General features: G+C 44.4%; 1 protein-coding gene across 2 annotated transcripts in view; it reads left to right on the top strand.

Annotated features, from left to right (window-relative positions):
• Positions 1–938: 938 nt before the first annotated feature.
• Rufy1 (RUN and FYVE domain containing 1) overlaps positions 939–22,361 on the top strand; it is a 45,900-nt gene continuing 24,477 nt past the window's right edge. The window contains exons 1-6 of one of the 2 annotated variants that reach the window (XM_005071848.4): positions 939–1,279; positions 12,733–12,906; positions 14,036–14,153; positions 14,826–14,927; positions 16,008–16,131; positions 22,274–22,335. In XM_005071848.4, coding sequence (XP_005071905.1) covers positions 970–1,279; positions 12,733–12,906; positions 14,036–14,153; positions 14,826–14,927; positions 16,008–16,131; positions 22,274–22,335 — 890 coding nt within the window. In that variant the 5' untranslated portion in view covers positions 939–969. Of the gene's footprint in view, positions 1,280–12,480; positions 12,621–12,732; positions 12,907–14,035; positions 14,154–14,825; positions 14,928–16,007; positions 16,132–22,273; positions 22,336–22,361 lie in introns of those variants that run through there. The other variant, XM_013114800.3, reaches the window with a different exon arrangement.

Below are 22,361 nucleotides of genomic sequence, written 5' to 3'. Positions count from 1 at the left end.
AGATCTGGAGTTTGATATGGTTCATGTCTCTTATTTTGCAAATTGTTAAATTCTAACGACATTTTCACCTCTTTGGCCAAATCCCCTCCTTTTCCTGTTAAGAAAATAGGCTGACTAACCACATATATGTATGGTGAGTTATCCAGGTCAAAGTTGGAAAGCAGATACAATAATCACAAGAGCGACTGTTCAATTTCCTTATTGTAAAATCTTATTTACTAATGAGGTTGGTTCAAGCCTGTAACACTTGATTAATAGCAGAATCCAGATCTCATTATCAGTCTACCACTGTGGATCTTGTCTGCCAAGCTGTCGTTCATGTCCATTTGATTTAAAAGCAAAGCGCAAGCGCAAGCGCACACACACACACACACACACACACACACACACACACACACACACACACACACACACACACCACTTCTGACTGACTCATCTGTCCTAGTTTCTTCAGCAGCCCTTTTCAGGCATGTTCATGGCTATCCTGGAACTTGCTCTGTAAACTGGGCTACCCTCAAACTCTGAGATCTGTCTTCCTCTGCCTTCCCAAGTGTTGGGATTAAAGGCAGGAGCCACCACCGTCCAGCTATGGGGCCTATTTCGAGGTCAGCATGGGCAACAAGAGGCCTTGTCTGGGAAACAGCATCAAAAACAACAAATAAAACTCCAACAGTGAGATTTTTGCCTCAAAGAGGAAAAAAATAGTCATGAAATGGAAGTTCAAAGAGGAAGTTGTGTCACAAAGAGCAAGGGGGTTGTCAGAACGCTAAACTAAGGCGCATCCCAAGTGCCGGGAAGCAGAAAGCTCAAAAGTAACTATCAAGTCCTCCCGGCTGGGGATCGCCTACGTTTCTGGAGAGATACTCAAGGAAAGCTAGCCCGAGCGAGCACGAGCAGGTAGGGCAGCGGCCGCAGGGAGCAGCGCGAGAGCGCCAGCCAGGCCAGCCGCGGGTCACGTGACCGGCCAACATGGCCGCCCGCGGAGACTGCCGCCGGGAGGGGCAGGAGTCGGAGCCCGAGCCGGAGCCGGGGCCGCAGCCGGGGCCCGAGGCAGGCCTAGAGTCGGGGGAAGAGTTCGAGATCGTGGACAGGAGCCAGCTGCCGAGCCACGGCGAGCTGCGGAGTGCGGCGCGGCCTCGGGCAGCTGACGGCTGGTCGGCGCCCATCCTGACGCTGGCGCGCAGAGCCACCGGGAACCTGTCGGCGAGCTGCGGGAGCGCGCTGCGCGCGGCCGCGGGGCTCGGAGACGGCGGCGGTGGCGGCGGCGGGGAGCGCGCAGGTAGGCCGGGGTCCCGCGGGCTGGGGCTGCTCCAGGGCTGGGGGAGAACTGGACGGGCTGCTCCGCCGGTCTGTTCCGCGCCGGTACGACCCAGCCGGAGAAGCGCGAGACAGGGTGTCTGCGGCCGGGGACTGCCCTCCCACCTGGTGTTTGTCTTTGTGAACCCCAGAACAGAGGCGTCGTGATCGCGGATTGACTTTAAATAAAAGGATTAGATAAGAGGCTCAGACGGAAAGTCATCTGTGTTTATGTTTTGCATAGTTGAGAAATGAAATCTGGTTCTGGTCCCCTGTTAACACTCTCTGCCACTAGCTGGTTGTGCACCTGCGACCGAGGTTGATAGCATATTCCAAAGTTGGGGAGAGCGGCGACTCAAGAGTCAGGAGGTTTTGGTTCCCTTTTTATACTCCACCACTAACCGTGGGACGTCAACAAGCATCACCCCTCCTACTAGGATTTCTCAACCTTTAAAATGGGGATTTTTTTTTAACTACCTTGTAAAGCCGGTTCAGCTCTTATGATCTAGATTAGAATTTAAGCATACCAGTAAAAACAATGATTTTTTAGTTTTTACTTCTGGCCATGGTGATGCAGGTGTGCCTGCACAGCATGTTAATGTACTCAGTGCTGTGCTAATTTTAATGCAGTGGTGTTTGTGTTTCTAAACCTATCAAAAAATACAATATAAAAGATAGCCATGGTTTCCAGCGTTGTGTTACTGTCCTTTAATCCCAGAACTTAGGAGGCAAAGGCAGGTGGATCTCTGTGAGCTTAAGAGCCTGCTGCTTTACATAGTGAGCCCCTTTCTCAAAATAAAAAAATAAATAAGGATGCCTCACTTTGGCTAGGGCACTTACTGTGAAAGGACCATGCAGACTTCAAGTTGCTGTGGTATAGTGAGTGTTGACTATAAATGCCTGAGACATCAGTGCGTACAGTAAACTTTGTTACTCGGAGTTTACTTAAAAACAAACAAAAACACTTCTTGGTAATAAGTTAACCTTGGTTTACTGTAACTTTTCTGCTTTATAACCTTTACTTTTTTGTGTGTATATAGGCTCATAGGTGTTTGTGCATGTTTGTACACTTGAAGACCAGAGGTCCGTGTTGAGTATCTCCCTCAACTGTTTAATCCACCTTATTTTTGACACAAGGTCTCTCACTAAACCTGGAGCTCACCAGTTGGCCACACTGTCCAACGAGACCCTTCCATTTCTGCTCTCCCGGCACTAGGAATACTATTGGATGCTGCCATGCCCAGTGGTTAATGATGGGGCCCTGAACTCAGGTCTTCATGTTTGCAAGGCAGTCACTTTTTCATCTCTCTCATCCTGCTATTTTTTACTTTTTTATTACCATGCATGCCACGGTGTACCTGTGGAGATCAGAGGATGCCTTTCAGGACTCAGTTCTCTCCTACTGTGTGAGTAGGTCACCAGCCTTGTCAACAAGTGCCTTCACCCTCTGAGCCATCCACCAGCCCTGCATGTATGACTGCATGCCAGAAGAAGGCATCAGATCTCATTATATATGGTTATGACCCACCATGTGATTGCTGGGAATTGAACTCAGGACCTCTGGAAGAGCAGCCAGTGCTCTTAACCTCTGAGCTATCACTCCAACCCAACTTTTTGATTCTTATAACACAGCTTAAAACACATACACACACACATTATATACCTAATCAAAAATATTTTCTGCTGGATGGTGGTAACACATGCACTTGGGAGGCAGAGGCAGAGGCAGGTGGATCTATGTGAGTTTGAGGCCAGCCTGGTCTACAGAGTGAGTGCCAGGACAGCCTCCAAAGTTACACAGAGAAACGCTGTCTTGAAAAACAATAACAACAAAAAAATGTTTTTTCCTTCTTTATATCCGTATCTTATCATTTGTCTATTTAAAGTTGTTTTGGTTTTAGTTTTTACTTAAGCCTTTTGTCTAAGGGCAAAGATACATAGAGAACAGAAAACAGTCCCCAAATCTCAGGAAACTTGGGGTAAGACTAGAAAGGGGCTGGTTAACGAATTCAGGGTAGAATTGGATAGGAGGGATGGTTACTGGAGTTCTGCAACATAGAATAGCTAAGATCTGCAACAACTAGTAAATATTTTCTAACAGCTAATGGAGGTATTTTAAATGTTCCCAACACCGAGAAAAGGAAACGTGGTGAATATGCCAATCTCTCTGATGATCATTACTTATATACATAAATAAAATGTCAGTGTGTCCCTTAAATATGTACAATTACTGTTGCAGTTTAAAATATAGGTTGGCAAGATGGCTCAGTGGGTAAAAATGCTTGCCTGCAAGTTTGATGGCTTGAGTTTAACCCCCAGGACCCACAGAGTAGGAGGAGAAACTCTTAGAAGTTGATCTCTGCTCACTGTATGTGTGCCGTGGCATACACCCTTACTATCCCCCAATGCACTAAATAGATAAAATACATACGTGTATATTTTAACTAAGATACATTAGCTCAGGCCTCAAAGGTCAGGATCGTAACTATCACTCTTCTGCCTCCGCCTCTTGTCCCACTGGAAAACCTTTAGGAAACAACACACACAGAGCCCTCACTTGTGTTAGTAACGTCTTCTTCTAAAACATGCTCCCCACCCTATGGGTAACATTTGTCAATCCCACCAAATGAGAATAAAAACCATTACCCAAATTCTTCGTTCAAATTAAGCAAGCTTTATTTTCTGTCAAATAGGCTATCTCCCTAAAGTGGAGTTTGAGGAAATAGCATAGGGCTATCTCCCTAAAGTGGAGTTTGAGGAAATAGCATCAAACGTAGGAGAAAGTAGGGTTTATATTAGCCCCAAAACTGCAAGGCTAGGGGGTTTCCAAGGGTTTTTGGTTATGTAGGAACTTGGTAGCAGATCTCAAGATTATTTGGCAGAACATCCCAGGGTGGAGATCAGGGTATAGGGTGTGGAACGTGTAAAATTCCAGAAAATAGGTCAAGACATGGTCAAACCCAAGGTTTACAGAAAATAAGAGTGAACTTATTTGACCTAGTAACAAGATGGTTTTTAATCTTAAAATGAGTTAAGCTGGTCCATCACATTTCACAATAAATGTAGAAGGAGTATATACTGCAATAATGATAAAAGGCATAATATAGTGAGCACATGTAACTATGACTTATCCCTACCAGATGTTTATTAAGCTCCTTGACTGTGTGGACTGTACTCTGCACCTCAGGCAGTACAGCAGGTTTGTTTACAAGGCTGTCCCACAGTGCATGAGGAATGCAGTTTTGCAACAGTGTTGTTTTTTTATATCGGCTGCAGGGCAGTTACACCTGATCCTACTGGCCACCTCAGCTGTTGACATCTGCGGGGCAGCCTCTGCCCTCGTTGCTGAGGCTGCAGGCCAGGGGACTCTTCCCATCCGGCCACTGCTTCAGCCACCTCCCTGTAGGAAGGCAAATGTTGTTTTAACCAAGTCTCTGTCCTTTCATTTTATCCCAAATGCTGGGGTAAAAAATTGCTAGCTCAGAGAGGCAGAGAAAGCAGCCAGGTGACGGAAGAGAGACCCCTCTCCTCTCTGTCTGAACACGAAGCTCCTCCGGCCAGATGCCCCTCCCTTCTACTTCTTGTGCCTCTCCTTCTCCGACCTCCCAACTTTCCCTGCACATCCTACGATTTCTTCCAATCAACTGGTTGCTTGCTCTGCCTCTCGACCTATGGTTGATTTTATTTAATGCAATCTCGGGATTCACAGTGTGATCAAATATCCTGCAACACAACTGAGATGAGGTCATAGGCCATGGGAATTCTTCTGTTCTCTTGTAGTCTTGTACTTGATCAGTCATTGACGGAAGCATTGTTATACACCTCATGCTGTTCATTGATAGATAAAATGTACCTGTGCCTCTCCAGACTCACAGATAATTAATATCTGATGAATGGGTGTATATCTGGAAAGGCCCTGTTTTCCTTTTAGGGTCATGACATAAAGTGTAGATAACACTTAACTGTGTGCTTACTGAATGCCACAATAGTGTTAGAGCTTTGTTTACTCCAGTTCCACAGAAAGCCTGGATGGTGATAGGGCTGGTTTCATGGGTGTGGATTCAGTGCAGCCTCTGTGGTCAAAGGGCAAGATGTACAGAAGCCCCATGCTGGAGTTGATGATATTTTTTTCAGTGAGATGTCGTGTCTCACTCCTGTAATCCTAGCACTAAAGAGACTGAGGCAGGAGAATTACTGTAAGTTTGAGACTAGCTTGGCCTACATAGTGAGACTCCTGCCATTACCCCACCCCAAAAAAGAATTATACAATAATATTTTTCCTTGAATTGGGAGGGGGGTTAATTAATTTTTTTCATGGGTATATATATGTATGTGCCTGGGCAAATTCATGTTCACACTATAAGTGTAGGTACTTGCAGAGGCCAGAAGAGGGCATCAGATCTCCTGGAGCTGACACAAGGTGCCTTATTCAAGTACTGGGAACTCAGATCCACTGAAAGACCAGCACACATTCTTAATTAATGAACCAGATCTCCAGCTCTGAATGAAATGTATTTTATAATGACGTGTCCTGGGTGAAAAGAGAAAAAAAGAAAGAATCGTACAGTGAGTACCTTTTGATGGGCCCTGCCAAGGTGCAAGAGAATTAGTGCACGAGGTTTGTTGGGGAAGGGAGAGAGGGAGAGACAAGAAAAGCAAGAGAGGAAAGAAGAGGCGAGAGAGAGAGAGAAGAGAGAACTGTACCTGATGGGCACTGAAGGGTTGCACATGTGGCATAGCTGACGGTGGAAAGGCACCTGGTGACACGTGGGGCAGCGGCTGGGGCAGGCAGCTGCTGTGTTGCGAGCCAACACTGGGCAGGGAGCCAAGCTCCTGTGGGATCCCTGAAGCCTTCTCAAAAGCTGGGAAACTTCCCCCAACACTACAACACTCAACTCCACTGTGGCCAGGAATGGCCACTGGGATGGGTCTCAAAAAAAGAAAGAGAGAGGGAGGGGGAGAGAGAGGGAGAGAGAGAGAGAGAAAGGGAGGGAGAAGGAGGGACTGGAGAGACGGCTCAGTGGTTAAGAGCATAGGCTGCTCTTCCAGAGGTCCTGAGTTCAATTCCCAGCACCCACATGGTGCCTCACAACCATCTATAATGAGATCTGGTGCCACCTTCTGGCCTGCAGGCATACATGTAGATAGAACACTGTATACATAATAAATAAAATCTTTAAGAAAGAAAGAAAAAAAGAAAGAAAGAAAGAAAGAAAGAAAGAAAGAAAGAAAGAAAGAAAGGGGCCAGGCGTTGGTGGTGCACACCTTTAATCCCAGCACTCAGGAGGCAGAGGCAGGCGGATCTCTGTGAGTTCAAGGCCATCCTGGTCTACAGAGCGAGTTCCAGTACAGCCTCCAAAACAATACAGAGAAACCCTGTCTCAAACAACCAAAAAGAAAGGAAGAAAGAAAGAAAGAAACATCCTAACTGAGCCACCTTGCCAGTCCTGTTATCCCATCCTTTAAAGAGGGAAACTTGAACCAAGACAGTGTACCTCTCAAGCGATGCTGCTAATCATATCACAAAACTACCTCTCTCGGTAGGCAACTTCTTATGTAAAGTGTCATAATGTGGGGATTTGAAATTAGCCAGTTCAATGAAAGTATTAAGTAATAACAGGGACAGAATGTGGCAAAATAGGAGCATGGCTTCTTAAGGGTGCAGTGTGTGTGTGTCTCCACAGGTCAGCCATGTTTGAAGCCATCAGCTCATAAGCTTCACACTCTGCAGTACTAGGAGAAACAGTACTGCAGGCCAGGTCTCCTGACACCCCCCCTCCTGTCACTGTTGCCTTGGGTCTTCAGAGAATGGCAGAGGTTAGGAGCAGAAGTTGAATGGTAGCAAAACTCTTTTTTTTTAAAGGATTGATTTTATTTATTATGTATACAGTGTTCTGTCTGCATGGTTCTTTTTGGGGGAAAGGGAGTTAGGTTTTTTTAAAAAGATTTATTTATTTACTATGTATATAGTATTCTGGCATGTAGATGGTTGTGAGCTACCATGTGGGCTCTAGGAATTGAACTCAGGACCTCTGGAAGAGCAGCCAGGGCTCTTAACTGATGACCCATCTCTTCAGCCCTGTTTTGTTTTGTTTTTTGTTTTTTGAGGCAGGGTTTCTCTGTAGTTTTAGAGCCTGTCCTGGAACTCAATCTGTAGACCAGGCTGGCCTTGAACACTCAGAGATCTGCTGGCCTCTGCCTCCCAAGTGCTGGGATTAAAAGCATGTATGCCAGAAGAGGGTATCAGATCTCATATAGATGGTTATGAGCCACCACATGCTGGGAATTGAACTCAGAACCTCTGGAAGAACAGTCAGTGCTCTTAACCTCTAAGCCAATTCTCCAGCCTGGTAGCAGAACTCTTACCAGACAGTGTTGGAAGGAAGGAAGGAAGGAAGGAAGGAAGGAAGGAAGGAAGGAAGGAAGGAAGGAAGGAAGGAAGGGGAAAAAATTACAGTGATTTCAGTGGAATGTTGTGGATACTTTGAATATTTGTTTTAAAATGCCCACACGGGCTCAAGTGTACAGTTATCTATTTCAGCTGGGATTTTCTTTTCTTTTCTTTTTTTTTTTTTTTTTGAGACCCATCCCAGCCTTTATTTGGTGCCAAGTCCATCGCTCTAGTAGGATGAGGGGTGCAGCCTCCAGGCCCAGATCTGCTACCCTCCCTTTGCCCCACTTAACAGTGTGGGTCCTAGAGAGGAAGTGGAGGGTCTTGATGTCCAGGTGGACCCCAGCAACCCCATCACTGTGTGACGTGGAGCCAGTGACTTGCCCTCTTCGGCCTGTTGCAGCTAGCTACGGATAAGCATGGGAGGGGGAGCACTGGCCACAGGGACTCGGTTTTCTTACACGTGCCTGGTGCATGAGTGCTCAGATATACTGTTGAATCTTTCCAAGGGTCTTTGCACACAGCTCTCCAGCTCTCCTTTCTCAACACCATGCTTTCATACACACTGGATACACAAAAAGACACATCTTGCTTTTTAGGGTGAAACTGTCTAAAGAATGAGTGACAACACCCACATGAATGGGCGGTCTTTAATTCACAATTATTTAGGTAGGGCTGGATGGAGTCTTAGCCATTCACAAGGTTGGGGCAAGAGGCTAGCCAAGTCAGGAGTTGAAAGCTATAGACTAGGTAGCATAGTGGTAAGCAATCTGGAAAAAAAGTATTTCATTGTGTCTGTCTCATCAGGTCGTGGTGTGAACTTGGACCTGTTCTTGTCCGTGGTTTTTGTTTGGTTTTCTTTGATTTTTGAGACAGAGTTTCATATAGTCCATTGTGGCCTCAAACTTGCTATGCAGACACAAGACTGGTTTTGGGATCTGACCCCCCACCTCCACCTCCCACATTCTGGGATTCAGGAACATGCTACCACACCCCCCTTCCGGGGCAGTTTATCTTCTGTGTGTCAGAGCACCTCTACACAGCAGGTACAGCCCTCTTCGGGTGAAACACTAGCTTTCCCTTTGACTTTAGTGATTAAGTGAGCTATAAAAACAAGAAGAAAAATTTTCTGAAAACCAAGAAAGCCCAGGATTGTTCTTGCTTTTGGTTCATGCAGGATAGCATTACCCCATAGTATCAGACTATGAAGTTAGAGCATGTAGCTCAATGGTAGAGTACTTGCCTGGTATGCACCAGACCCTGGGTTCAAGACCCAACACAAATATAAATGGGCATGGTAGCACATGCCTGTAATCTCAGCCTTTACAAGATGAAGGCAAAAAGGATCAGAAGTTCAAGATCATATTGATTTTTATCCATTTCCTATTTTGTGTGCATCCATACATGTACATGTGGAAGCCACACCCCTTGCATGCCAGAGGATAACTAGCTGGAGTTGGTTCTCTCCTTCCACCATGTGGGTCCTAGGAGTAGAATAGAGCTCAGGTTCTCAAGCTTGGCAGCAGACACTTTAACATACTGAGCCATCTTAATATGCTGGGCCAGAGACTGACTTTAAACAAAATCATGGGCTGGAGAGATGGCCTGGTGGTTGAGAATATTGACTGCTCTTCCAGAGGCCTCATTTGATTCCCAGCACCCACAGGGAGGCTTACAACTATCTGTAACTCCAGTCCACATCTATGAGATACCCTCTTCTGGCCTCCATGGACACCAGGCACACAAACAAAATACCCATACACAGCATTAAAAAAAACCTTCAAAAATTAGTTTCTTTAAAAAATAATGTCTCAACTTCTGGGAAATACCAAAATATGCTTCACCAAGACTTACAAAGTGGTAATACTTGTTAGTCCTCCATTTATACACCTTGTTTAACCCAGAAAAACCCCAAATTATCTAAATGTTGTTTATTTCATTACCCTTTGTCAATGCAATATTTCTTTTTAGCAAATGTCTTTGATTGAGACAAGCTATTGGACTCAGGTATCACTTTATAAAGCAAGGGGAGAATGTACATGGTACCTGAGGTCTTCAAATGCCCTCACTGAAAGATCTCAAAGCCCTACTATGGTGGCACACACCTTTAGTCCCAGCACTTGGGAAGCAGAGCTCTTAGTGTGAGGCCAGCCTGATCTACAGAGCTAGTTCCAGGACAGCCTGGGCCACACAGAAACCCTGCCTTGGAAAACCAATAAATAAGTTTTTATTGACTTTCTATGATTGTGATATATTCGTGTTTTTTTCTTGAATTCTTGTTCTTTTTCCTTAAGTTTTACAAGTTTTTCTCCAATCCATTTCTTTATAATGTAAACATTTAACTAATAGGATTTTCTAAACAGTTAAAAATAACTTTACTGTAAGGGAAAAGGGCCAGCCAAAGAAACACACCCTGAGCAGAGACAAAGAAACACACTTTGGCCCTTCAACCGGAACCAAACAAATGCACCCTGACCCTGAAACCAGTGCCAAAGAAACACACTTTGTCCCTGGAATCAGAGTCAGTGAAAGAAATACACCCTGGCCCTAAAATTAAAGCCAAAAGGCTAAAAATGACCAGTGAAAGAAACACACTTTGGCCCTGAAACCAGAGCCAAATCTGACCCTAAACCTGTGCGGAAAACTAACCAATCTCTGAGCAGATCTAACCATTCTGAGCTCAGGGATTGAAAGCCGACCAATCCCCACCCTGGAAATCGAGGGGGGAAGCATGACACACTCTGCCCCCTAAGAATCCCTATATAAACCATGTGTCTGTTCAGTTTATGGCTGTTCAGTCTGCCCAGCTGTACTCTGCCACCCTGGAGCAGAGATGATCCTGGGCCAAGCAGAGCAGGACAGCTGTAACACTTTTCGCTGGGGAACCCTTCATTCCGCTGGCAAAGTGAAGTTGTTACACTTTGTCCAGCGGACTGGAGCCAAACTGTAACAACTTCAACAACTTCACTGAGGAAACCCTCTCCTGCCAGTAAGCTGGTATGCTTACTGTGACCTGTGGTATTCCTTGATTCCTGATTGCCAGAATACCTTTCCATCTGAGCTGTAACACTCAGTAAGTATTCTTTGACTCCTGAGTGCCAGAATCCATTCCATCCGATTTGTTGGAATGTTTACACTTACCACTCCTATCCATATGCTTTACTTAACCCATTTCTTCCTCCCCCACACCAAATGAAATGTTGAGACCCAGCCCCCTCCCCAGACTTCTTGTGCTTTGCCGAGAGAATTTAGAAATTTTAGTCCCATTGCAATCTTAATCTTTATTATAAATTCGGAGTTATAAAATCCATCTTTTAGATTTAACTATTGTTCAGTTTCTATATGTGTATTAAGTGGTATTAGGTTCCAAGAAATTCCTTTCCCCAAAGCCTAACATTTAGGCAAAAGCCAGCATTCCCTCTGGGTCTTAAGAAGGTAGTTCTGCTTGCTAAAAGAAGTCATCTCCTTAGTCCTGGCAAAAGTGACTTGTGGCTCTTCCATTAACCTATATAGGCCTTTGGTGCCTCTTACCACATTAAAGTCTGTGCTAGCCCCTGGGCTCTCTCATTCCCTACTATCAAATGTCACAGTCACCCTGGCTGGCATACCCTGTCCCAGCTTCTCTTTCCTATACAACTCAACAATTTTGACTACTTTCCATCTTGGGCACCTCTACTCACTCTTGGTCCTGGCTCCTGTCTTCCCTGTGCCCACTCTCCTTTCCTTCTCCCTCCCCCTGCCCGTCCCCCCTTCCTTCCCCCTTCTCTACCCCTCTCCTTCTCCTCTCACGGTCCTCTATTCTGACCGCATTCAGTCTGGACTCTTCCGTGGGCCTCTGGCAGTATTCTCCCTCATAGCTACAATAAAAACCCAGCCATACCTAGAAGTGGGCATGTCCTCATTTTCATTTAAATGGCACCTACATGTTCTCTTTTAATTCTATGCCCTCATCAGTGCTCACATCCAGAATGTACATATCAATGAGAAGGGCAAAACCTCCCACGCAAAAATTAAAAGATTAAGCAAGTGGTTTACGGGGGAGAGGGGGAGGAGGGGGTGTCGGGGACCAGGAAGTAATAGACTGAAAAGTTGCTTGACCAAAGGACATGGTTGAAGGGTGGCGCAGGAGCATAGCACAGGGAGACCCCCGTCATCCTGCACCTAGTACACCTGTGGGGGCTTTTAGTTTGGAATCTAATTTCTTTAAGGTTTGTTTTTATTTTTAATATAACTGTGTGTATGGGGGAAGGAGGTATGTGCAGGTGCCTGTAGAGTCCAGGAAAGGGCTCTGAGTAGTATGTGTTCATAGCCGCAGAGCCATCTCTCTAGTCCTGGAGTCTAAACCTTTTAAACTCTAGGATATCATTTCGGGGGTTTAAACCAACATTTTTAAAGCACTTGTCCTAGATGTCCCTTACTAACTGTAGACGGACTTTTAATCTCCAAAGTGGCAAGATGAATATAGTAGAAATGGATATGTAGTTGTTTGTAACGAACTTCTTTAAGTGTGTGCAAAACACAGAATGGCCACACGTCGAGAGTGAAGACTCGGGGTCTGGACTGCACTCATACATAGCAGGATAAAAGGACATCCTGAAACCCTGTGAGCCAGATAGTGCAAAATGGTCGCGCTCCTCCATGGGCGTGGCTCTGAGCTGGCTTTGTCCAATAGGAGTGGTCAGGGCGGGGCGCTTCCTCGGTACGCCTTCTAGCTTGAGGGGTAAGACAGCCTAGGCTTTGGGTCCTCTCATTGGTCAGGGAAGAAACCAATCTCGGCGAGTTTTGTTAGAGTCATCGCCCGAGTAACTCAAGGTGCCGCTTGGGAGAGGATTCCGTCTGAGGCAGTCTCTGCTTCCACACAAGGCTCAGGTGGCTGCATAAGAGCTGTATCCTGCAGAGATGGAATGTGATTTGACTGGATATCTTTCCGACAGTGCGTCCTCACCCTGAGCAAGCCTCTGGCCCTCTGCCACACCAGTCTGATCCCCCTCACCTCCAAACCCCTCTCAGTCCACTAACGAAGTTGTCCTTGCTTGTGCCCACAGCTTCCAAGGGCCAGATGATGGAGGAGCGTGCCAACCTGATGCACATGATGAAACTCAGCATTAAAGTCTTACTCCAGTCTGCCCTTAGCCTGGGACGCAGTCTGGATGCAGACCATGCCCCTTTGCAGCAGTTCTTTGTAGTGATGGAGCATTGCCTCAAACATGGGCTGAAAGGTGAGCCTGGGGACGTTTAGGAGCATGGAGATGTGGGCTAAGTCTTTGCTCGCTCTAGTGCCAGCATTGTAGCGGGTGCAGAGAAGAGAGTAGCTCACAGAAACAGGAAGGTTCCCTGTATCTAGAGCAGCACTGTTCAGTGAAAATGGCACTACAAGCCACAGAGATCATTCTTAGTTCCCTGGTAGGCACTTTCTAATAGTAAGGCTTAAAATCTACCATGTTTACATTGTCATTCCAGTTCCTTGGCTGCATTAGCCACACTGCAGGTGCACCATTAGTAACGTGTGGCTGTCAGTGACCTTGGGCAACACAGTTTTAAAGGCCAAGACAGTGAATGCAGAAACACAGAATTACAAAGTGCTGCTAATTCAGAGAAACAAAACAGGTGAGATGATAGGGAATGAAGTAGGAAACTGTCAGATGCAGGAAGGAAAGTTCTTACTGAAGGGTTGACATGTGAACTGAAACTTAAGGAAGAGAGAACACTGCAGAGATTTGAGCCCACAGCATTCCTGCCACAAGAGACAAAACAAAGAAGATGCAAATGTCCTGAGTAGGACCAAACTAGACTTGAGGCAGATACCTGGGAACCAGGGAGTGTGGAATTAAAGAATGGAGGATGAGAACGGGGAAGTGGGGAGGGACTGGGTCTCACAGGCCCTTATCAAGTAATGACAGGGACCTGTATCTTCTCCTGAGTGAGGGAGAAATATGACTCATTTTCCATCTTAAAAAAGGAAAAAACCTTGCAGCTAAATGGAATACAAATTTTAAGGGTAGGGAACTGAAGATACTAGGAAAAGAAATTAGGTTATTGTGGCAGTTCAGTAGACAAAACACTGTGACAATTAGGAATTAGGAATTGAGCACCGATGCTTCCACCAGGGTTTTGCAGATTTCAGTTCATAAGCAGCAAGTTCTTGAAGAAAGAGCTTGATAACAGAGAAAACTCATTGCCAAAGGAACGCAGAGCTGATTTGGACTGTGGCCTCTCCTAGTCTGAAATACTGGGTCATAGATTTGACCATGAAACTTTGTAGCTGTACTTGGCTTTAGAAGGGAAGACTGTGGGCCCCAGAAGAAACTGCAGTGTTCTCATGACTAACACTGTTGTTTTCTCTTTCAGTTAAGAAGAGTTTCATTGGCCAAAATAAATCTTTCTTTGGTCCTTTGGAGCTGGTGGAAAAACTTTGTCCTGAAGCATCAGATATAGCTACCAGTGTCAGGAATCTTCCAGAACTGAAGTGAGTAAGAAGTATCAATGCTGACTGAATGTTTGCTTTTTCCTCTGTGCTGCTTGCCTCCTCTCAATTCTTTTCTGATTTGGAACACTCTGTAATGGGAACCATACTTGGATTCTAATCCCACCAGTGCTGCTCATTATTCACGTGACCTTAAGGAAGACTTGAACCTTCCTGGGCCTCAGACTCTTGTTCTCAGTATGAAGACAGTGGTCACCTCCTACCATGTGGTTCACATAGTTTAATTTGTTGTTGGGGCTTCAGGTAGACTCAGCAACGAAGAGTGTTTGTTGCTCTTATAGAGAACTGGAGTTTTGTTCCCAGCACCCATAATGTGGGAATCAGGGAAATGACAGTTGTGTCTCCAGCCCAGGGTGGTACATTTTTCATTGTATTAGCACAAACATAAAATTGCATATGTGAACCTGTGCCTCAGAGTCTTATGAGACTCAGACACTTGAAGTGCCTGAGGTACTAACTTGTACAGTGAGCATTCTCTCTGCCCACACAGTACCTCTGTAATCCCTAAACTGCCATGTGTGTGATCTCTCTCTCCCTCCCTCCCTCCTTCCTCTCTTCTCTGTGTGTATATGCACCTCTCCCCCAGATAATTTTATTTTCTAATGTATTTGTTGCTGTTATTATGCCTTAGCAGTCTGATTCTCTGAATTCTAGGACAGCCGTGGGACGAGGCAGAGCCTGGCTTTATCTTGCGCTCATGCAAAAGAAACTGGCAGATTACCTGAAAGTCCTCATAGACAATAAGCATCTCTTAAGGTATTTCATAATCGTTTCTTTTGCTTTGCAGTGGCCGCATGGTCTGTAGATCATTGTGAAATAAGAGAACTAGAATGTTCATCGCTAAGATGGAAATCATTACTAATCTTCAGTGCTCTGAGTCTTGGTTTGAAGTGTTTCTTTATTGAGCCCTGATATCTCAGGAGCATTGTGAATGAGACTTCATTTTGAATTCTGAAAATAATCCTCCCAATTATTAATTCTCATAAGTTGTTAACTGGTAGCCTATTCAATTAAGGTGGTTTTTTTGGGGGGGGGTGGTTTACAAGGCAGAGTTTCTCTGTATTGTTTTGGAGGCTGTCGGTCCAGCCCAGCCTCGAACTCACAGAGATCTGCCTGCTTCTGCCTCCCCAGTGCTGGGATTAAAGACGTGCGCCACCAACGCCCAGCTCAATTAAGTTTTAATAAAATGGTAGTTATTAGACTAAATGATAACAGAAATAAAATAATTTTTGAACTAGGGACAGTGGATGATTTTTTTTTTTGTAAGAGAACATAGGTACCTAATCTACCTGAAGACTTCATATCCAGTTTGTAAAATGTGTGTTTCTCAGCATTAGTAAAAACTTGCCGGACATTGGTGGCACGTGCCTTTAATCCCAGCACTCAGGAGGCAGAGGCAGGTGGATCTCTATGGATTCAAGGCCAGCCTGGTCTACAAGAGCGAGTTCTAGAACAGGCTCCAAAACAATACCCTGTCTCGAAAAACCAAAAAAAAAAAAAAAAAAAAAAAAAAAAAAAGGCACACACACACCTCCTGCAGAGCACACCCCCAGAAACCTAGCGACCTCTCAATTGGCCCCACTTCTTACATTTTTAACAGCAACAAGCTAGGGAGCAACTTTACTACAAGGGCCTTTGGGGGACGCTTAGGATTCAACTGTAGCAGAAGAGGAAGTGCTCGACTTGGTGGGAGAGAGGAAACTCCCTGAGGTCCCTTACTTCAGGGTAGGGACAGAAGCCAGGTGGCAGCCACAGGATGACAAGGCAGGAGGCTGGGGTGAGCGTGAGTAGTGAAGGTATTTCTGAGCAGCTCCCTGACGTGTCAGTCTCTTGCAGTGAGTTCTATGAGCCTGAGGCATTAATGATGGAGGAAGAGGGGATGGTGATTGTCGGTCTGCTGGTGGGACTCAATGTTCTGGATGCCAATCTCTGCTTAAAGGGAGAAGACTTGGATTCTCAGGTAATATGGGATTTAGGCTTTGATGGAATGAATCAGGCCAGGAATGTTCTGCGTGAAATCTGCAGACATGGGCTGAACCTAAGAAAGGGACAGAGACAAGAGGCCTCTCGTAGAGTTTAGAGCAGGCTGCAGTGCTGGGGAGGTGGGGAAGCAACCGGGGACGTCTCAGAAGAGCGAAGAAGTGACATGGGCAGAGGCGGGATGCGGCTCAGTTGGTAGAGCGCTTGCGTAGCGTACACAGTGCCTTAGGGTTGGGTCCTTACTCCACATAAACCAGGCGTGGTGGAGCATGCCTGTAATCCCAACACCCTGGAAGGGGAACCAGGACGATCAGAAGCAGAAAGTCATCCTCAGTACATAGCCAACTTCAAGGCCAGTCTGGGAAACATAAAACAATGCCTTAAAAAAAGAAAGGGGTAGGACTGAAGAGATGGCTCACTGCTCACCCAGGTTCAGTTCCCAGCACACACAAGACAGCTAGCAACTCTCTTACTCCAGTTCCAGAGGAGCCATGCCTTCTGGCCTCCACAGGCACCACACATGGTACACGGATGTGCACGCAGGCACAACAACCATACACGTAAAAATAAACACCATCCCCCCCAAAAAATAGAGATTTCTCAGAGAGAGGGGGAGAGAGGAGAGAGAAAACCATTACTTTGTATCATTTTTTTTTTTTAAAAGAGAAGCTGGGAGTGGTGGTACAGGCCTTTAATCCCATCAGAGGAAAAGTGGGTTTCTGTAAGTGCCTGATCTAGTGAGTTTCAGGCCAGCAAGGTAGTGAGACCCCCTCAAAAAAAGGTGAGCCCACAGCCTGCCCTCAAGTGTGCCTCACTGACTACTGAGCACCTCTTTCTCCTAATCCTTGTGCTGAAGCCTGTACTACATATCTTTAATAAAATACTCGACTCTGCTCAAAGAATCAAACAGAAGACACCAGAGTCAACCCGAGACCTGTGAATGCACACACACTAAGGCACACACACCATGGACAACAGCATACACACATACACAAAAAAATTAATAATAATCAAAATACTGTTCTTTTTAAAGATTTATTTATTTATTATGTATACAATGTTCTGCCTGCATGTATCCCTGCAGGCCAGCAGAGGGCACCAGATCTCATTATAGATGGTTGTGAGCCACCATGTGATTGCTGGGAATTGAACTCAGGACCTCTGGAAGAGCAGCCAGTGCTCTTAACCTCTGAGCCATCTCTCTGGCCCCAAAATACTGTTCTAAGCTGGGCTTGGTAGCACATACTTGTAAGCCAAGTACTTGGGAGACCAAGAGGCTTGCAAGACTTGAGCCAAGCTAGACCATGTAGTAAGACTTTGCTTCCAAAAATATAGAGATAGGTAGAGAGATAGACAGATGGACAGCTCCAGAAAGTATAAACACATATTTACTGTGTGTTCTGGTTTTCTAATTGTCTTTGTGTGTTTATTAGAAGTGAACATTGAATGCTATCAGATGTCTTGTTTGGTTGGCACCTGTTTTAACTCAAATAGAACAGTTAGTGTGTGGGTTTCCTATACCAGTACCATTTCTATGTTCCTAAAATAAGACCTACTTGGTTATTGTGTCATATTCTTTTCCTACACCCTGAATCACGTGTTTGTGCTTATGAGGAAACTGTTGTGAGTTTCCTGTGGGCCTTTGCCTCCTCCCGGGATTATGCTCACTCATAGATTGAACTGGGAGATGGTCATCCTCCTGTTTTGTACCACAGTTTAGTAGAACAGGAAGTTCGCTCTTTGTTTGTTTGTTTTGTTCTTTTTTGAAGGTTTGCATTCCCTTCAAAAACATAGTGTGAGTGTGTATTCCTAAATACACAAGTACAACCTGCTCTGTCTATATAACATTACTCGTATGTGTAGTTTTCAGGGCTAATCATTTAGTATCAGATAACCAATTGGTATGCTCTCCCCTGAGGAAGGCATTTTCCAGCTCTCAGCATCCTATAGTTGCTTTGTGTAGGCTGAAGCCTCATGGACTTCCCCTCTACACCACCATGCCTCATGCACTTTAGCATGTCTATTATTGCTGTCCTGGTTCAGATCATCATTTAGACAGTCATCTTAATTGCTAATCTAAGTATTTCTCTTACCGGAGACGTTTCCTGGCTTCCTACCCCATGGCGGTTACATCTCAACTCTCCTCGTGTTTCTCTTTCCCAGAATCCTCCTGGACTCCTAGTCTCACCTATCTAGATTCCTATTGGCTCAACAGTGCTTTATTGACAAAGGACTTCCCCAACATCTCCTCTTTTCTGTTTAAACAAAAAGAAAGGTCTTAACTTTAACATAGTCAAATTGTATATAACAGAACAGTTATCAAGTAAGAATATAGTTACAATATTTTAGCAAGATTTAAAGAAAATATCATCCATCCCATCCTTGTGAGTCCAAAGTTCTATATGTAGCCTATATGTAACTAAGGAAATCTATAATTATCTGTCTTCAACTCCATCAAAGACCACAGAAGGATAATATATAAACACTAGGATTGACAGAGACATCTTGCTACCTGGGCAGTCACCCGAAGTTCCTCTGTAATGTTGGGGCATCCATCTTCAGCCCATAGGCCACAATGTGTCCAGAAGATTTCTCAGCAAAGCAGGAAATTTCAAACTGTCCATCTGCATTGGCAGTCTGTCAGTCATTTTTCTGTGTCCTGCAGAAAGTCTCGTAGACTCTTCCATGAATCAGGAACCCTGTAAGACTGAGTTCAGCAGTCACTTTCCTGTGGGCCCTGCATGTCCAGATTATACAACAACAGTCAAGCAGTACAGGCAAGAGCAGTTTCTTGCCCAAATGGCTAATCTTGCCATGTTGAAAGCAAACTCCATAACGAGTTTCTTCGATGCCCATCTTCCTCTCAGACATAATTGGTGCTGCCAGGAGCAGACATTTCTCATTGTCAAGAAAAACCCTAAACCATTTTAAATGCCATTTTCTGAAGGTCTTTGAGAGCTTTGAAGACTGTTTGTTTATCTATCTCAAATATATTTCTGTATATCTAGAAAACCTAACTTACCTAACTATAAATTCTATTATAAGTAACTATCTATAGTCTATATTTAATTATGTATTATGTTTTAAAAGATCAGTATAAGCACAATACTTAATCAAGAGGAGAAATATATACATCACAAAATTGACCTTGAATTTGTATCAATAAATGAAAAACAATACCCATACCATAATTCCCCTTTTTACCATTAAAAAGAGATTGGTTGTGATCATTAACCAATTATAAACAATCCCATTTAAATGAAAACAAAGATTTATAAACAAGATGGGAATTGGGACGTCTCTCATTCCAAACTGCTTCCTGCTGGAAGGGGGCGCTGTTCGTACTATGGGGATCATGACAAAACTCAGAAACCTGTATAAGTCCATATTTTCGGGGTCTGTAAGACTGCATCATCTTAGCTGTTTCAATTGTTAGAACATCTGATCCACTGCTTCCGGGGGTCTTGGTTTGTCAAACCACAGAAGCCTGGAAGGAATCCTCAGCTTTTCATTTTCTGTAGAAACATAAGCAAAAACTCCTTTTCCGAGTAACATATCCTTATACTTAAATTTTGAAGTCAAGGCATTTTCAAAAGATAGAAGTTGGATTAATTCAGCAGCATTTATAATCAAGTGTACTTTAGCAGCTGTTCCTTCCTTAGCAATCAAAAAACTGAAAAACACAATAGCATACAGTATCCAGACTGTGTATTTTCCATCTTTACGTGGCTTATTTATTTATCTATTATTACTTTATTTATTTTACTTTTATTTATTTTTCTTTGAGACAGGGTTTCTCTTTGGAAATCCACCTGCCTCTGCCTCTGCCACAACGCCGGCTTTCGTGTTTATTTACCACTTTGCCGTTTCATTTTCTCTCTCAATCTCACGTATATTTTTAAACACATTGTAAACCTTTACAGGTTTTTCTTCATCCAAGTCTGACTTTACTGTAAATCTTTATGTTTTTCTGGCCACGTGTCTTATCTGTTAAACCCGTGGCTGTTTTAAACTGACTTTTTTTTTTCAAGATGGCGGGCGTAAGCGTGACTCTAGTTTACTGCCTCAGTCCATGCTGACATCCAGCAAATGCTGCCACTTCCATATGTACGCACACACCTTTCAATCGTTAGCAGAGTCTCTTAAAACAACCTTGCTGGTTTGTTTTTTTGTTTGTTTGTTTTTTTTAATGCCGAGTCAGTAAGACTCCGGTAAGTGAGCCGCGTGAATCTCGGCTTGTCAATAGCAAAACAGGGCCCACCTGAGAAAATGCTGCTACCAAAAATCTGTGCTTCTCTCCGTTCTTCTGTTTCTAAAATTCCTTTAAATCTTTTGTTATTTTGTGTGGAAATTCAATCCCACTCCTCACAACCATTCTGTAAAGAGAAGCTTTTTCCTTGAGAGAAACCTTCCCGCCAGCCTGGTTCTAGAGCCACATCAGTCCCAAATAAACACACAGGAGGCTATATTAATTACGAAGCTGTTGGCCTTGCTTGTTTCTTACTGGCTAGCTCTGACTTAAGTAATTACCCCATAATTGCTAATCTAAGTATTTCTCTTACCAGAGACATTTCCGGGCTTCCTACCCCATGGCGGTTACATCTCAACTCTCCTCGTGTTTCTCTTTCCCAGAATCCTCCTGGACTCCTAGTCCCACCTATCTAGATTCCTATTGGCTCAACAGTGCTTTATTGATAAAGGACTTCCCCAACACATCTTGATGAAACTTCTTACGCATAGCTTCAGACATTCCTAGGAGACACAATCTCACAGCCAACTCCCTGCTTCTCTGACTCCCAAAATCTTCCTATCTCCTCTTTTACAATGATCCCTGAACCTTAGGGTAGGAGTTGTGCTGTAGATGTGTCAGTTGGGACGGGCTCCACAACTCCACATTTAGATTGGTTGTAGTTTTCTGTAATGGTCTCCATCTGTTGAAAAGAGAATTTTTCTTTTTCTTTTGTTTGTTCGTTCATTTGTTTCCTTTGTTTTGGTTTTTCGAGACAGGGTTTCTCTGTGTAACAGCCCTGGCAGTTACGGAACTCACTCTGTAGACCAGGCTGACCTCGAATTCACAGATATCCTCCTGCCTCTGCTTCCCAAGTGCTGGGATTAAAGGCTTGCGCCACTAGCACCCAGCAAGAAATTTCCTTAATTGGGATAAGGACTACACTTATCTGTGGGTGTAAGGATAAATATTCAGAGTATAGTTAGGAATTGTGTGGTTTAGTAAAGTAGTGGTTGCAGCTTCCTCTGAAGGATCCATGACTTCACCAGTCTGGGTAGTTGGCTAGGTTTCCAGCACCAGGCATGGTTTCCTTCTTGTTGAGTGGTCAGTTAAAGAGCTGTTGGTCATTGCTGAGGTGTCTCTGCCACTACTGCACCCTTAGGGTTGGGTTGCTGTACCATCCTGGTCATTGCTGTGTTTCCTATCAGCCTTTCTTATACCATCCAGGACCTCATGCCCAGTAGCACTACCTACAATAGGCTGGGCCCTCCCACATCATCAGTCAAAAAGTTCCCCACAGGCTTGTCCCTCCCTAGAAGCATTTTCTCAGTTGTCCCCTCTCGTCAAATAACTCTAGCTTGTTGACAAAATAAATAAATAAGAGACAACCTAGACAGGTGTGGAAAGAAGGGCTTAGAAGTGTCAGATAAATCAGACTGTCACTGTAGTCTAGAAGGCTCGTGTGTGCTCTCTCTCTTCTTTTCCTCTTTTAAAATTACTTTGTTCATAAATACAAACAAGACACCAATGCACATAAAATTAAAAAATTAAGATAAAGCCGGGTGTTGGTGGCGCCTGCCTTTAATCCCAGCACTCGGGAGGCAGAGGCAGGAGGATTTCTGTGAGTTCAAGACCAGCCTGGACTACCAAGCGAGTTCCAGGACAGCCTCCAAAGGCACAGAGAAACCCTGTCTCGAAAAACCAAAAACAAAAACAAAAACAAAAAAATTAAGATAAAATTACTATATACCCAAAACCTTTATTACTCTTTATAAATACTGCGATTCCTTTGGATGCATACACAGCAGTGAAGTGAACGTCCTGAATTTCAAGACTTGGTTTGTGGGAATGAAGACTGCAATGTGTCTAAGCCTGTGACCTTTATTTCTATCAGGTTGGAGTGATTGACTTTTCCCTCTATCTGAAGGATGTGCAGGATCTTGACAGCGGCAGAGAGTGAGTATTGTGCTGCTTGTCACTCT

The sequence above is a fragment of the Mesocricetus auratus genome, unplaced genomic scaffold (genome assembly GCF_017639785.1).
Source record: "Mesocricetus auratus isolate SY011 unplaced genomic scaffold, BCM_Maur_2.0 Super-Scaffold_100007, whole genome shotgun sequence".
In the NCBI taxonomy this organism is placed as follows: domain Eukaryota; kingdom Metazoa; phylum Chordata; class Mammalia; order Rodentia; family Cricetidae; genus Mesocricetus; species Mesocricetus auratus.
Note: the sequence above shows the minus strand (reverse complement) of the source record. Positions and strands in the feature narration are given on the sequence as shown.